Source organism: Phacochoerus africanus, chromosome 8 (genome assembly GCF_016906955.1).
Source record: "Phacochoerus africanus isolate WHEZ1 chromosome 8, ROS_Pafr_v1, whole genome shotgun sequence".
In the NCBI taxonomy this organism is placed as follows: Eukaryota; Metazoa; Chordata; class Mammalia; order Artiodactyla; family Suidae; genus Phacochoerus; species Phacochoerus africanus.
Window position 1 is genome coordinate 10,368,584 of NC_062551.1, and position 16,380 is coordinate 10,384,963.

The 16,380-nt window shown below is 45.6% G+C and overlaps 1 protein-coding gene across 1 annotated transcript in view; it reads left to right on the forward strand.

Annotated features, from left to right (window-relative positions):
- Window positions 1-255: 255 nt before the first annotated feature.
- ADAMTS18 (ADAM metallopeptidase with thrombospondin type 1 motif 18) overlaps window positions 256-16,380 on the forward strand; it is a 164,883-nt gene continuing 148,758 nt past the window's right edge. The window contains exons 1-3 of the mRNA XM_047792836.1: window positions 256-345; window positions 439-532; window positions 3,402-3,718. Coding sequence (XP_047648792.1) covers window positions 256-345; window positions 439-532; window positions 3,402-3,718 — 501 coding nt within the window. The remainder of the gene's footprint in view (window positions 346-438; window positions 533-3,401; window positions 3,719-16,380) is intronic.

Here is a 16,380-nt window from a genome sequence, read left to right on the forward strand (position 1 = left end):
CTGCGCTCCGAGGCGCGCGCCAGTCCCGGCCCGGGGCGCCCCCGGCCCGCCCCTGGGAGCCGCAGGCGCGGCCGCGCAAGCCCCCGGCGGGAGGGCGGTGCTCAGGCGGCCGGAGCAGAGAGGCCCCGGCGCGCCCGGCCCGCAATGTGAGCGGCGGCGGCGGCGGCTCCCACCTGGCGCCGCACCTGGAGCGCCGCGCTCCCGGGCGGCGGGGAGAATGCGCGCCGCCCGCAGCCGCCGCGCCCGCACCTGACCATGGAGTGCGCCCTCCTGCTCGCGTGCGCCCTCCCCGCCGTCCGCTCGGGCCCGCCTTGGGGGCCCGCGGGACGGGGGCGCGTGGCCCAGGCAGGTGCCCGGCGAGGGGCGCGCAGACAGCGGGTGGCCGGGATGCCAGCCCCGCCGTGCCACTCACGCAAGGTGTCACCTTTTCTCTTACAGGCGCTCCAGCTGTGCTGCCTCTGCTGTGCGTCGGTCGCCTCAGCCTTAGCCAGTGACAGCAGCGTGGTCGGCGGCGGCAGCGGATTAAACCATGGTTCGTATTCGCCTTCCACCCTTAGAAAGGCCTTTCCAGGCACTTTGACCCTTCCCCCCCCCCCCCCCCCCCCAAAGAGAGAAAAGGTAGATGAGCTCACCCCTCCCCCAACCTGGCAGGTGTGCACGCGACCTGGGAATGGTTCCTGTTTGGAGAGGGGGGATGTGGCCAGGACTCTGAACTTATCAAAAGAATCAGTGCCTCGAGCTGCAAGTCACATAAATGAGAAAACAATACTTTCCCTCGTTCACAGACGGCTGGTTTAAAAAAAAAAGAAAATCTTTGCTGCAGTGAGAAATTAGAAAGTGAACGGACGGACGTTGACCAGGTGGCTGATATCAAAAGGCACCTTCCCTCATTTCCTTGCTCTTCCTGGAAAGCCGGCAGGGAAGAACTGTTGGTGGGGGAAGGAAGAACTTACCCCCTTCTTCCCCATCGCTCTGCTCCCCCATCTTCCCTCCCCAAGCTTCTTCACTCCTGGCCCCTTTCTCCCTTTTCCTCGCTTCTCTCTTTTTCTCTGTCCTCCTGTCATCGATTCCCAACTACTGCTTTTAGGGGAAGGAAACAGGTAGCTTGAGGTCGGGGTGGGAGGGGTCTCTTTTTTGAGCGCCCCCCCCCCAGCTGCACATCTCCAGAATACCCTCTACTTCTTCATTTATTAACGTCTCCTTGGCGCCCGGAAAAAAAAAAAAATCCTCATTTTCATTGTTCCCATCAGCTACCAGAGACCAGCTGATCCCTGATCCGTGGTATCTATAGCAAGACCTTGATGTTTGGCTGCGGTTCTATCACTTTTAGCCTCTCAGGGGACCAAGGATCATGTTGGGGAGAAGGGGGGATGGCAGAGTCATGGTGGAAAGCCTGTGCCACCAGGGAGTGGGGGAGTGAGGGGACAGGAGAAGGGGAGGAATTTGCCCTTGAGAAAGTCACCTTTTGTCCAACCGGAGAGGCTGGCTGCAGTTTCTAAAACAACCCCTCATTGTTTGATGAGGGCTGAATGACTGCGGAGGTCCCCTCTGTTCCTGCTACCACCTGTAAGGACCTCATCTTTAGGCAGCCCCTGAGCCTGATTAATCAGATCACTCACTGCAGAGGCTCTGACTGCCTTTGCCCATCAAGAACTGACTATTAGCATCAGGCTGCTCAGTCATCCTCCGCTTGGAAACAAATGAGGAGCAGGTGTCTGGGTGGGGGGCTTTGCAGGCTGATTCCGTGGAAGGCTGGCCGGATAAGGCGTCGTCATGTTCTTTCAACTAAGACCAGGCAGAGTTGTGCATGGTTTGGGACAAGGAGGTAAGAATCCACGTACTACAGAGACTATTAGGAGCATGTGTCCGGGATGGTTTTCACAGTTAGGTTTTGGTGTTTCCCATGCAAAACAAGGAGGTGGTTTGTTGCTAAGAAAAAGCTGCGTTTAATTAAGAACCATTTCCCTGGAAAGCAATGTAGTAGAGACTTTTAAGAGAAATCGTATATATCCTGCTCACTTTTTTAAGGTTAAGAGAAAAACATTTTTTTAAATTATTTTTTAACATGCATGTCAATGAGATAATATTTCTAGTTAAAGGAGTGAAGGAGAAAATGGGGGAGGGAGTCACAGATGGTTCTTAAACAGAAGAAGGCAGTGGAAAATTATTTTCATATTGGGATTTTTTTTTTTAAATGTAGGACCAATTAGAATATCACTCATAGATTCCTGCTAGCTACAGGGATTCTGTTCATTCCTTTTTTCTTTTTCTTTCTTCTTTTTTTTTTTTTGTTGTTGTTGTTGACTATTTTGGGAAAAGGGAAATTCCTCTTTCTTTTCCTCCTCCAGTCACCAAGGACCCCAGTGACTCAAACACAACACGCCTCTTCGTTATTTGGAATCTTTCTAAACATGATCCAAATTAGTTTCCCATTCTGTGCCTAGAAAGTGGAAATGCAGAGCAGTTTTTAATGTGCAGAGGGCATATTCCCGGTCACTTTGTGGGATGCTCCTTTTCAGTTTCAATGTTGTGTGATAGAAAACAGTGTGCTGGCCTCATATTTTTTTTTTTTTTCAAGCAGCAAATTGTTGAGTTCCCCCTCTCTGGGATAAGCAGCAATTAGCCCTGCTCTAGGGAGCAATGGTGAAGGTATTTCTAAACACGTCTTTCCAGGTGTGCTCTGATCTGACACGCCCCCACCAACATGTCTGAGCAGTTTTCCACCTCCCCGACTGTATAGGAAAGTTCTGACAATTTCGAGGCATTTTTATGTAGCCACTCCCTTTTATGCTGACGATTAAACAGAATTGTCCCAGTGCAAGCTCAGAGTAAAACTTGAATGATGGAAGTGCTGGAGTTTTATTATCGCATATAATTAATATTGGAAATACAATAGTGCCGTTACTTGTTAAGTATCTGAGACGTCATCTCAAGTTCATCTCAGCCCTGTGAGTTATCATTTGAAATTGAAACTTGCCCCTCCCACCCAAATACTCCCAATATAGTTTGAACACAAAGATATCCTCGCCTGGGGAAAAAACAAAAAAAACCCAAAAAAATCCCTTTCTCTGCTCTATGGTTTTATTGTTACTGATACTGTCTGCCACCAAATCAATTTTTATGTATGGCTGGCTCTATGACTAAGATTCCAAAGTCCATCTCTCTCTGCAGACAGTAGAGAGAGGCTTCTAGTATTTGACATTTGGAGAGATTTTAGTTTCTGTAGGAATTGCTGCAGCAAAGCTGTCAGGACCATAAAATTCTTTTCAGGAGTGGCTCTGAATTCTCTGTAGTCCAGGGATATGGCAGTACAAACAGAGATGTTTTTAAACCGTGCCCTGCTCCCTACCTTTCGGCGTTGTAGGCTCTGGGTGCTGACAGCCAAACCTTTCCCATTGCAGATTACGTCTTTGTCACGCCGGTTGAAGTGGACTCGGGCGGGTCATATATTTCCCACGACATTTTGCACAGCGGCAGGAGAAAGCGGGCGGCGCCGAGTGCCAGCAGCTCCCTGCATTACCGATTTTCAGCATTTGGACAGGAACTCCACTTAGAACTTCAGCCCTCGGCGATTTTGAGCAATCACTTTATTGTCCAGGTACTTGGAAAAGATGGTGCTTCAGAGACTCGGGAACCCTCGGTGCCCAGGTGTTTCTATCAGGGATTTATCAGAAACGACAGCTCGTCCTCTGTCGCTGTGTCTACATGTGCCGGCTTGGTAAGCATCCCCTCAGCCCCGTCACCTCCCTCTTCCCTGTGTTTTGTAGAACTTGAATGAACAGCTGTCTGCAGTATTCAGCGCTCTCGCAGCCAGCTCCCCGCATTCACACTGTCAGCTTTGATAGTATAATATTCTCAATTGATATAATCTAATCTGCTCCCAGAAAAAGAAAATATAATAGAACTTTAATTACCATTTAGAACGTTCTTTTGATGTTTAATGGTCTGGGCCTCTTTATTCTCCGTGTTTGCGACAATCCCCAAGGAAATTAATTTGATGGATGCCATTCGCTTTGGAAAGTCTTGAGAGACCAGGCTTTCTATAAATCTAACAAGCTGCATGCCTCGACATTGCTTTGAAACGAGAAAACTATTAATGCAAAAATTGCGTTCCACAGCCCTTGAAGCTCCCCATTCCCCGTGGAAGGGAGGCCTCTTGTTTTCCTGTAACTAACGTGTTGATATTGTCCTGCTCGCGAAAGATGTCCTTTGAGAGGGTGGAGTGGTGTGTTTGAGACCTGGCGGGATTAAGGGTGGCATCCAGGAGGCAGAACCCTTAAAAGCACTGGGGACAAGGGTTATTTCTTCTCTGTGTAATCCTCAGGTCTTGAGCTGAGACCAAGATTACTGGTGTGAATGATCCTTGTGTCAAGATTCAATCATCTATGAGGCAATAAGTGGAATGTGGGGTTGATTTCATCTTGTGTTGCAACTGAAAAGTGTCTTGCGCTGACAGAAGAATTGGTGTGTGTTGAGACACACGGTGGTTGTGGTCCAGTGTGGCTGAGAAAAGGAGAATGTGAGAAAGCACAACTGACCATGTGGTTAGCAATGGACATGGTCCATCACAACACAGCCAGAGGGCGTGGCTTCGGTGCTGATGAATGAGGAGCCTCCTGTTTTTAGTTCGCTGATACTTTCTCTTTGTTTTTTTGCCATTTCTTGGGCCGATTCCACGGCATGTGGAGGTTCCCAGGCTAGGGGTCGAATCGGAGCTGTGGCCACCGGCCTACAACCAGAGCCACAGTAATTCGGGATCCGAGCCACACCTCCGACCTACACCACAGCTCACTGCAACGCCAGATCCTTAACCCACAGAGCAAGGCCAGGGATCGAACCCGCAACCTCATGGTTCCTAGTCGGATTCATTAACCACTGAGCCACAAGGGGAACTCCTGATACTTTCTTATTTAACTTTTGTTTTCCATATAGTGGCTTGAAATTTAACTAAAATCCTTCCTCACAAGCCGAGTTATGATCGTCTTTGTAAAGTAGAGGGAATTCCCACTGTGGTGTGGTGGGTTAAAGATCTGGCATTACCGCAGCCATGGCACAGGTCGCAGCTGTGCCTGGGATTAGATCCCTGGCCTGGGAACTTCCGTATGCCTCAGGTGCCGCCAGGAAAAAAAAAAAAAAAAAAAGTGAAGCAAAGATTTAATGATTCCCTGCTGAGCTGGGTCTGTTGAAATGAACCAGACAACTTACTGATGACCTGTATATTCTAAGACGGTTATACACCCATAGCTACCTGCCTCCACTGACCCCCGTGAGTATATCTTGACCCTGCGGTTTGGTTGTGATGAGTCTCCTGCGATTTGCAGGGCATCCTCTCTTCCGTCTACTCCAGTATCCTGAAGTCTTCAGAAGGTCAGACACTCCATCAGAGTGGCTTGAACTGTTCCATCCCACGTAACCCAGGGCTTAAGGGCAATCTTGTCTCTTTTTAGTAGGACCTTGGACAAGTTACTAACCTCTGTGTCCTCATGCCTTTAATCCCTAAAATGGGTATGAGGGTTACATCACAGGGCTGTGGGGATGAAGTGACTTCCTACAGGGCAAATGCTACAGCACTTCCTGGAAGGAACTCGGTCTCCCCATGCTTAGGACTCTCAGCTTCCTACTCTCTTTGAGTGATAGGAAATCTGAGCACCTATCCCATATTAGTAGATGTTGGGTTATTTCTCCTAAGAAGGAGATTTACTTTTGAATGGGGCACAGATGACCGCTTAACACATACAACGCGGCAAGTGACATTTGTTCCTCTTTGGGATGGAGATGACAGAAGCCACTGGCAACCAAATCTTCCTGTATATAAGGCCAGTATAGGTTGAAATCATGAAACATTCTGTTCCTGCTTTTCAACAAGCCAGCTGTATATACTTAATTAACTTTACTGCTCAAGGCTTCAGTTTCCTCTCCTAAACCATATATAATGATTGCTGGGGTTCCTGCCATGGGAAAGTGGGTTAAGAATCCAACTGCAGCAGCTTAGCTTGCTGTGGAGGCACAGGTTCAATCCCCCATCCAGGCCAGTGGGTTAAAGGATCGGACATTGCAACAGCTGTGCTGCAGGTTGCAGCTGCAGCTCAGATTTAATCCTTAGCCTGGGAACTACAATATGCTGCAGGTGCAGCCATAAAAAATAAAATAAAGTGAAATGATTGATAAGACCACTGCCATCTTTAGGCATCTGACTCTAATTATCTAATTGGTTGACCCCATTAGGCCCCACTTGGTGTGGAGGCAGGAGAGTGTTAATTTGATCCCCATTACATTATACTCATCTCCCTGCCAAACAAATGCAAAACACAAACACATAACGCATCCTCAATTAAACCATGAGGCAAACAAATCAAGGAAGAGCACAGAACCATAAATGAGGAAAAGAGACACCACTCTGTATTTATTTTTATAACTTGGTATCGCAGTATAACATTATACCAAAAAAGTGCAAAAACCGTAGAGTACAGCTTAATGATTTTTCACGGCATTCACACCCCTGTAACAATCAGGTTAAACAGGATATTACCAGTGTCTCAGAAGACAGCCCCCCCAGTGGCATACACTTCTGGTCACAATCGACCATAGATGACCACTGTTGCAATTTCTAACATAGCTTAATTTTGCCTATTTTAAAGTTTTAACTAAGTAGGAGAGAATCATACAAGATTCCTGCGTACGAGTATTCCACCTAATTGTTTCCATCTAATTGTTGGTGGCCATTCACGTTGTTTCCAGTTTGGAGCTTTTATGAGGAGGACTGCTATACAGTCTTGTCTGTGCCTTTTGGTGAGGTTATGGATACATCCTGTTGGAAATATATCAGAGACTGAAGTTGCTGGGTCATATGGTTTATATACATTCGGTTTTCCTAGATTCTGCCAAACAGCTTTTCAAAGTGGTTGCAGTAAGGTACATCGCCTTCAGCAATGTATAAGAGTTCCAGTTACTCCACATCCTCATCAACACTTGCTATTGTCAATCTTTTCCATTTTAGCCGCTCTGATTGATGAGCTTGAGGTGATAGTAACTTATAGGTTTTGTTTGCGTTGATTTGATGGTTAATGAAATTGAGCATCCTTTCTTAAGCTCATCAGCCATTTGTATTCCCTCTTTTATGATCTGTATTATATATGGACAAGACATAATATTCAGATTTTCACTGTTCTCTGAATGTAGAGCATGTCTGTAAAACCATTTGTAAACCAAAAGGGCAAAAGCAAAGAACCAATTACTTTAGGACACATCTTGGTAATGAATGCACAAAATAAATTGATACAAAGCACAGGTGCTCAGAGACACAATTCAAACTACAGTGGCTTGATGGAGAGATGCTGAGTGCAGCTCCTGGAGAGGGGCTTGGAAGTACCACTCTCCCTGCTTAGGGTGAGCACTGTTTCTGTAAAGGCTCACAGCAAAACCACCAAACCAACCCTGACCACGATTTATGCCTTTGCTTTTTTGTTTTCGATAAAAATGAAAATCCTCTTTGGATTTCTTTTGACTAGTTAAAACAGATACTAGGTCTTTTCAAAAGCAATTTTTTGAAAGTGGGCAATTCCTGTAAATATTTTAATGCCAAATTGAGGTCCTTTTTCCTTTCTTTGTAACTAGAAACAAGAATTCTGAGCAAAAACACCTGTGCTATCTTAGCATCTTTGATATCATGGCTATGGTGTTGACCTGCTTATGAAACACTGTTGAATAGCAATAGAGCCCTGAGAGATCACTTGAGGCTCTACTTGGAGGAATCAGTTTCTGAGGCACATGGAAAGATGAGGAGGGAGGGAGATAATAGGGTCAAGAGAAAGAATTTATCCTCTGAGCTACCCAGAACCCCTGGACACTGCTCATCTTCTTTGGTCCAACAAGGGGTTCATATCTTCTCTAAAGTTAATTAGCCACTACTGTCATGGATTCAGAAGAGTGGATATTTCAAGGGTTCAGGGAAAGGACATGTCTCAAACATGCTTAGTGAAAAGACTCATCAAGGTTCACATGTTTGAAGAGATAAATGATTTTTCTTCCAGGAAAATAGGCACTAACATCAGGGGAAGGAAGTGAGAGAGGAATTTTCTTCTACCAGATGTGTGTTTCGCCAAGAGGGGAGCTGGACATCTGGCATCAGAAAGACTTGAGAGGTTCTAGCAATCTCCTCGTGTGCATCAATGTGTATTAAAAAGATAATAAATTGGGAGTTCCAGTTGTGGCTCAGCGGTAATGAACCCAACTAGTATCCATGAGGATGCAGGTTCAATTCCTGGCCCTGCTCAGTGGGTTAAGGATCTAGCATTGCCATGAGCTTCAGTGTAGTCTGCAGACACGGCTTGGATCTGGCATTGCTATGGCTGTGGCATAGGCTGGCAGCTATAGCTCAGATTAGACCTCTAGCCTGGGAACTTCCATATGCCCTGGGTGCAGCCCTAAAAAGACAAAAAAAAAAAAGTATTAAGTCACCTTTAGATAACAAAGTACTGGAGTTCCTGTTGTGGCTTAGAGGATTAAGAACCCAACATAGCATCCATGAGGATGTGGGTTTGATCCTTGGCCTCTCTCAGTGGGTTAAGAATCCAGCGTTGCCACAAGGTGCTGTGTAGGTCACAGACCTGGCTCGAATCCAGTGCTGATGTGGCTGTGGCATAGGCCTGCAACTGCAACTCCAATTCAACCCTTGGCCTGGGAACTTCCGTGTGCCACAGATGGGGCTATAAAAAGAAAAAAAAAATCTTAAAATGCATCCCCTCCCATGATGGGTCATTTTATTCAGGCATTAAGTAATCAGTTAATTACTTAGAATAATTCTTCAAACAGAGGTCGTAAATGTCCATGAGTGAATCCTTTCTGTGGTTATGTTGGGGGGCGGTGGGCGGTGGGCAGTGATTGTTTTCAATTGTAAATGCCTTTCAACTGGAGCAAGCTCTCTCCAGCTCACCATGGGCCCCTCCACCTGGTTGCAGTACACTCTGTGAAGGTCATCTGGGTTTGCAGAACTTGGTTCCAGAATCTCAGGGCTGCCGGCTAACCAGACCTCATTGCTCTCTGCCATGCACATTCTGTCTACCATCCCTAGCTCATCCTCAGCTACTATGTTGATGAGACGGTCCTTACATAGGAAGCCCACACTCTTCATCTTTTTTTTTTTGTCTTTTTTGCCATTTCTTGGGCCGCTCCTGTGGCATATGGAGGTTCCCAGGCTAGGGGTCTAATCGGAGCTGTAGCTGCCAGCCTATGCCAGAGTCACAGCAACGCGGGATCCAAGCCGCATCTACGACCTACACCACACAGCTCACGGCAACGCCGGATCCTTAACCCACTGAGCAAGGGCAGGGATCGAACCCACAACGTCATGGTTCCTAGTCGGATTCGTTAACCACTGCACCGCGACAGGAACTCCAACACACTCTTCATCTTGATGTTGAACTGCAACCAACCTTCTTATAACTTCCCCCTATATGTCTTAATTTTGTTTTCTGGGATGATAGGACAAACCAGTATCTCTCTTCCTACATACTAGGTCTAAAAACCCTTCTTCCCCCAAATGTTCTACCTCAGTGCTCCTTTTTTGTGAGGACGGCGACTTTACCGGGCATGATCAGCAGCACTGTATTGGAAATTTGAATTTCTTTCCCCACATCCGAAGGTCAGGGAGGCTGGGCCCAGGAATGTGTATTTCTAATTCTCCAAACGGTTCTCATGCACTAACAGTAGAGAACACTGAATACACGGGCAGATTGTTTTCATAATTGCTGTTGATCTGGCAGATGGCGCTCGTTTCTGAAACTTAGTAGAGCTGTCACATTTGGAGAGCTGGCCAGAAAGACACACTGAATGATTCTGTCATCCACCTATCGATGGTCTTCTGGTAGGTCAGGCTGTGCAGAGCATGGTGGGGAAAGCTGCAGGCAAGGTGAATGCTCTGCCCTGGGTCTAAGGGAAATACGGGTGATGTGATTAGACCTAGAAACGGCTATTTTATTTTGAACCAAGCTATGGTTCCACAGAGCCCTGGAAGAAAGAGTGCACAGAGTGTGGTGGGTTTTTTTGTTTTGTTTTGTCTTTTTGCCTTTTCTAGGGCTGCTCCCATGGCATATGGAGGTTCTCAGGCTAGGGGTCTAATCGGAGCTGTAGCCACTAGCCTACGCCAGAGCCACAGCAATGTGGGATCCAAGCCGCATCTGCGACCTACACCACAGCTCACGGCAACGCCGGATCCTTAACCCACTGAGCAAGGCCAGGGATCGAACCTGCAACCCCATGGTTCATAGTCGGATTTCGTTAACCACTGAGCCACGACGGGAACTCCCAGAGTGTCGTTTTAGATTAGCATATTAATGATTCAGAAATGTCCTGCATTGAAGACGATGTTTGTTTAACTCTAGTTAAAAATGTCTCTAACTTTTGCCCTGGAAACTTTTGTTCAAGGAACCTTTCTTCATTGTCTGGTAGTGACAGGAAAATCACCAAAGTGATGATTCCCAAAAGAGGTACTCCAATATTATATATTGATTTCTATCTGTAAAGAGGTGTTCCAGGAATAGAAGGGTTTCATACTAAGTGGTTTCATGGCCATATATTCCCATAGAATTTGGGGAGACTTCATTAAATTAGATTTAATTAAGCAAATGTCTTTTCTGTAATACATCTCACACCTTTAAATGTGGTCATATGCACAGTAAAGCTCCAAGAGGTGAAATTTTGATACTAATTCGACTGCTTGCCTGTAACCCTACCTCCCTTTTTTGTGCCATATTTTGGTTCTTTTTTTTTTGCCCCTCACATTCTGGTTCTTTTTAAAATTGAAATCTAGTCGATTTACAATGTTGTGTTAGTTTCAGGTGAGTGTGTGTGTATAAATATATGTACATATATATATAAATATATATATTTATTTATGATAGGCTATTGCAAAATTTTGACTAGAGCGACTATACAGTAGCTCCTGTTGGTATCTATTTTATATATAATAATATGTATACATTAATCCCAGACTCCTAATTTATCCCTCCCCATCTTTGGTAACCACGTTTATTTTCTTTGTCTGTGGGTTTTTTCTTTTCAGTTTTAAAAAGGAAGATTGCATTATAGAACTACTAACAAGATCAATAATAGTTCTTTCATAGTGTGTCATATGCGTAAATCTAAATGTCTCTAATTGTCTAAAAAACACCTTCTTACTAGCAGTTTGTTCCAATGGAGATGTGAGGGAGGTTTGTGATTGTGTTTGGCTCTTACCCTCTTCTCTTTGAAGCCGTGCTTCCACCAGTAACTTGGCCAGGGCTCCATGGTTCACCATAAAGGAGCAATTCTTAGATCTAAGGTTATGTGCACTTTGTTGGTACCTTGTCAACCCAATTACCACATCCTCCGGTTGGAAAAAATACACCTTTTGCTTAAGAAATTCTTGCCACCCAGCTCCATTCACAGTGTGAAGATTGAAAGGCATGCAAAAACATTCACCTGCATTTCCGCGCAGATCTGTGGTACGCTGGTACGTGACCTCCCATTAATAACCTCAGTAAGGGCCCAGCTGGCGAGAGTGGTAGAGAGCTGTGCTGTTCCTTTGGCATCTTCTGTCTTGTCTCTGGCTAGGCTCCAGCCTCAGCACCACATCAGGGGCTCAGAATGGAAGAGCCACCACCAGGTCCCTCCAGCCATGATTCTTGGTGCACTGTTCAATTTTGTCACTTGGCTTTTCTTCCTTTCTTTTTTCTTTTGTCTCCAGCAATTAAACCGTAAGTGGCGTTTCTCCTCCATGGCTGGCTGCCCTAATGTCCCCATTGTGTCTTTTTTAGTGGTGGCCTTTTTGGACTGTGACCACAGGAACCCATTCTCCAGAGAGTTTGGGTCCCTGCAAAGAGCTTTGGGAGTAGTTGGCTTTCAATAGGCTGTGGGGACACTTTGATCTCCTTTTTTTTCAGAAGTATTTTATGACTCAGAAAGCTCAGCTCTTGAGTTGTCTGTTGCTGGTCACTGGCTGCCTGGTAGTCTTTAGAAAGCTGATTTTCATTCATAAAAGGGCTCAAGTTAAATGACCTTAGTCCTGAGAGGCAGAAAGAAAGCAGGCTCTGCTGCCTCTTGGAGCCTCGTTAACCAACAGACCTTTGCTGCGTGACACACACCCTTTGGAACTTTGCACTCACTTGAGAGGATCACGTGAAATTAAGGATTAGCCTGGGTTCCACTTACAGGCTTTGAGACACAGGCTGATCCGAATCAGAGATGTTTTCTTCGGGGATGACTTGTTTCATCAAGGATAAAAAGATTTCTTTTTTGCCTCTTTCCTTGATGCCCTCTTCAGACACCATTCTGGAAGGTAACTCTTTGCTCAGAACAATGCTTGTAGCAAAATGCCAGCCAATCTCTTTTAAAAAAAAGAAAAACATCACCCAGGTTCTTGTCAGAGAGGAGGGCCTCCACACTGTTTGGAAGGGTGCTCTCAGGGGAGGGTGAGAGCCTGGTCCTTCCTCCCAGTGCTCTCTGCCTTTTGGATGCTTCAGTGGCCATCCTCCGTCTCCCCGAGCATCAGAATTGTGAGTAGGGGCTCTGCACCTCAGTTTTCCCATCTGTAAAGTGCCAGTGGTAACTGTCTCCCTCTTGCAGGATGATGACAATCTATGATGAACTTCATCCTTAATTCTTGTTGTTGTTGTTGTTTGCTTTTATTGTGTTATAGTTGGAGTACAGGATCATAAAGGGACATATTACAGTACAGTGATTCACAAGTTTGAGAGGTTATACTCCATTTATAGTTATTATAAAATACTGGCTATATTCTCCGTGCTGTAGAATAGATCCTTGGAGCTTATTTTATACATAGTAGTTTGTACGTCTTGGTCCCCTGCCCCTGTGTTTCCTCTTCCCACTGGTAACCACCAGTTTGTTCTCTCTGTGAGAGTCTACTTCTTTTTGGTTATATTCACTAGTTTGTTGTGTGCGTTTTTTTTTTGTTTGTTTGTTTGTTTGTTTGTTTTTAGATTCCACATATAAGTGATATCATCCAGCATTTGCCTTTTTCTGACTTATTTCACTTAGCATAGTACCTTGTTGCATACGGCAAAGTTGAGTTCTTTTTGATGGATGAGTAGTATTCCATTGTACATATGTACCACATCTTCTTTATCCATTTATCTGTTGATGGACATGTAGGTTGATTCCATCTCTTGGCCATTCTCAGTAGTTCTTCTCTCAATGTTAGGGTGCATGTGTCTTTGGGAATTAGTGTTTCTGATTTTCTTCGTGTATATATACCCAGGAGTGGAATTGCTGAGTCACATGGTAGTTCCTCAATTATTCTAGACTTTGGACTACGAAGGGGTCTGGGAAGGAAAAAGTAATTGAAGCTCCTGCCCTGGAACCTTTTCAAGCCCATCAGAATAGGAGATGAGCCCTTGAATGTTGGTCATCATCCTGGTGAGAATTTATGGGGATTTTGTGGTGGAGGGTAACCGATACTTTATCAACTATGAAGAAATAAAATGCAAGAAAGATAAGGAGTCAAAGAAGGAGGAGCAAAAAAAAAATTGATGGAGGCGGGGATCAAGGCACATGTGATAAACCTGGGCAATGTAATGCCTTTGAGCTCAGACTTTGAAGCCCCAGCTCTGGCCTTTACTGTGTGACCCAGGTCAAATTATTTACCCTCTCTGGGCTTCATTTCTTCATTGGCAAGAAGAGGATAATGGCAGTTGCTCCCCCAAGAGGTTTATGAATGCCTAATTGAAAGATAAATGCTCTGTACACAATGCTAAAATCAGTGCTTGGCACAGAGTAGTAATATTGGTAGAAGTCATGGTCTATCAGGTACTAATTGCAGTTGAAGACCTTCTGCCATAAAGGGGTTTTCAGAATGGGCTAATGCCATTCTAGTTAAGAACCTGACTAGTATCCATGATCGCTGGCCTTGCTCACTGGGTTAAGGATCCAGTGTTGCGGCAGGCTGTGGTGTAGGTTGAAAATGTGGCTTGGCTTGTGCTATGGCTGTGACATAGGCCTGAAGCTGCAGCTCTGATTTGACCCCTAGCCTGGGAACTTCCATATGCCACAGGTGTGGCCCTTAAGAAAAAAGAAAGAAAAAAATAACAGTGTATATCGATTGAGCACATATCAAGTTATTAAAACTAGGAGTTCCTGCTGTGGGAGAGTGGGTTAGGAATCTAACTGCAGTGGCTTAGGTCACTGTGAAGGTGTGGATTCGATTCCTGGACTGATGCAGTGGGTTAAGGATATGGTGTTGCAGGAGCTGTGGCATAGGTGGGAGCTGTGGCTCAGATTCTATCCCTGAACTGGGAACTTCCATATACCACGAGTGCAAAAAAAAACAAAACACCACCAGAAAACGAAAAACTCAAAACTAGGGCCTCGGAGAGGAAGAGGAAGATTCAGCTAAAACAGACTGAGGTCTTGACGATATTTAAGCATCAGTCGGCATTTCCGTATTCAGGGCCTAAAGTAGCAATTTTTTTCCATGCCTGTCAAAAATACCTGGGCACTTTGAGGGGGGGAAAAACCCTCAAAACTACCTATAGTTAGGCTGCGCCTCTGAAAATTCTGTAGGTCCTGGGTAGAGCCTGGGTTTTCATTTGAATAAAGGAAAGAAAAAGCCTCTCAAATCCTTCCAGTGGACACTGAGTGTCAGCGTGCTTGAGGAGTCTGCAAAGAACCTTCTCTGGGGAAATGGAGGATTTGTGGAACATGCCTTAGGAGAATTGTTTTTGCTTATGAAATGCATCACACCTTGTAAGTGTGTTATCGATCTGACTAGCCTTAGCCAATGAGTATAGCTGAGCAGGGCAGGCAAGGGTGACGGATGTGAAAACAAATGTACAGGTAGTTCTTGTTTCTGTATTACAGGGCTTTGCAGTGGCAGGTAGAAGGCCTCATCTTGAACTCGGTTAAGCATAAGAAAGTACATTTGTTGGCTCTGGGATAATCTTTATAATTCCTCCTTCTCTCTCTCTCCGTCTCTCTCTCTCCACCCCCTACTCCATCTTCTTTCCCTGCCACCCTACCCTAGGATGACTAGCTTGCAGCAAGGCTGGGCCCAAAGCCCCCCACTGGCAGCATCACGGTCCTCCCTCTTGCTCTGTCTTTCAGCTCTTTTGAATCCCATTTGTGGCCCTTCTGCAGGCAGGACCTCTCAGCAGTAACATAGCAGCTGTAACCTATATCTTGTGTGTGAACTCGTGGGTGGGGCTCTGGGCTTTATTTGCTCTCTCACTGATCAATAAGTCTCAGAAGGCCATGCTCAGATCATCGGTGTGTCTGAACAAGACTAAGCTGTAGTTTGGTTTATGCACTGCTATGGGCATTCATGCACAGGAGGAGTCTGGGGTCATGCAGAGCAAGCCGAGGGCGCCACAGTTAGTTACCCAGCAGGCTGAAGTTTTCCTTAAAACCAGAGTTTATTCTTTCTATTGTGCATGTATGCGTGTGTATGTGTGTGTGTGAGAGCACACACTTATAATGTACATAAATTGTATTAGCTGATACTTTTCCTGAAATTGTTTTTTGTTGGTGGTGGTAGTGTTGTGGCTGTGCCTGCAACATGTGGAGGTTCCTGGGCCAGGAATTGAACCCATGCCACAGCAGCAACTCGAACTGCTGCACAGACAGTGCCCGATCCTTAACCCGCTGTGCCACAAGGGAAGTCCAAGTTTGTTTTTTTGTTTTGTTTTGTTTTTTGGGAAGAGGGAGTGCTTAAATAGAATGTATATCTTGAAGTTCCTTCCTTGTCACTACATAAGCATCAAATTGCCTTAACTGCTGCATGTTTGATCATTCCCTTCCAGTTAATATGTTTGTTTCCAGGTGTTTTTGTTTTTGTTTTTGTTTTGTTTTGTTTTGCTGTTGCTGATGGTGTGTGCATATATATGGGTCATTTTAGTTGCATGCAATTTTTTTTTGTCTTTTTGCTATTTCTTGGGGCTTTCCTGCGGCACGTGGAGGTTCCCAGGCTAGGGGTCGAATTGGAGCTGTAGCTGCCAGCTTATGCCAGAGCCACAGCAACACGGGATCCGAGTCACGTCTGCAACCTACGCCACAGCTCACGGCAACGCCGGATCCTTAAGCCACTGAGCAAGGCCAGGGATTGAACTTGCAACCTCATGGTTCCTAGTTGGATTCATTAACCACTGAGCCACGATGAGAACTCTGCAATTCTGTATTTTATGAGAGAGAGAGAAGCAGAAAGACCTACCTTGTGAATAGCTGAGATGCCAAACCCATACGGGGACATCAGCTCTGGCCAGAGATTGACTTGCAGATACAACCATTAGCCACCCAATATCCTGGTCACTGTCACCTTATTTGTATAACATGCGAAGTTGCTGAGCCCTCACTTCATCGTTCTTTTCCACGAACCCAAGTCACTTGCTTAGAAAA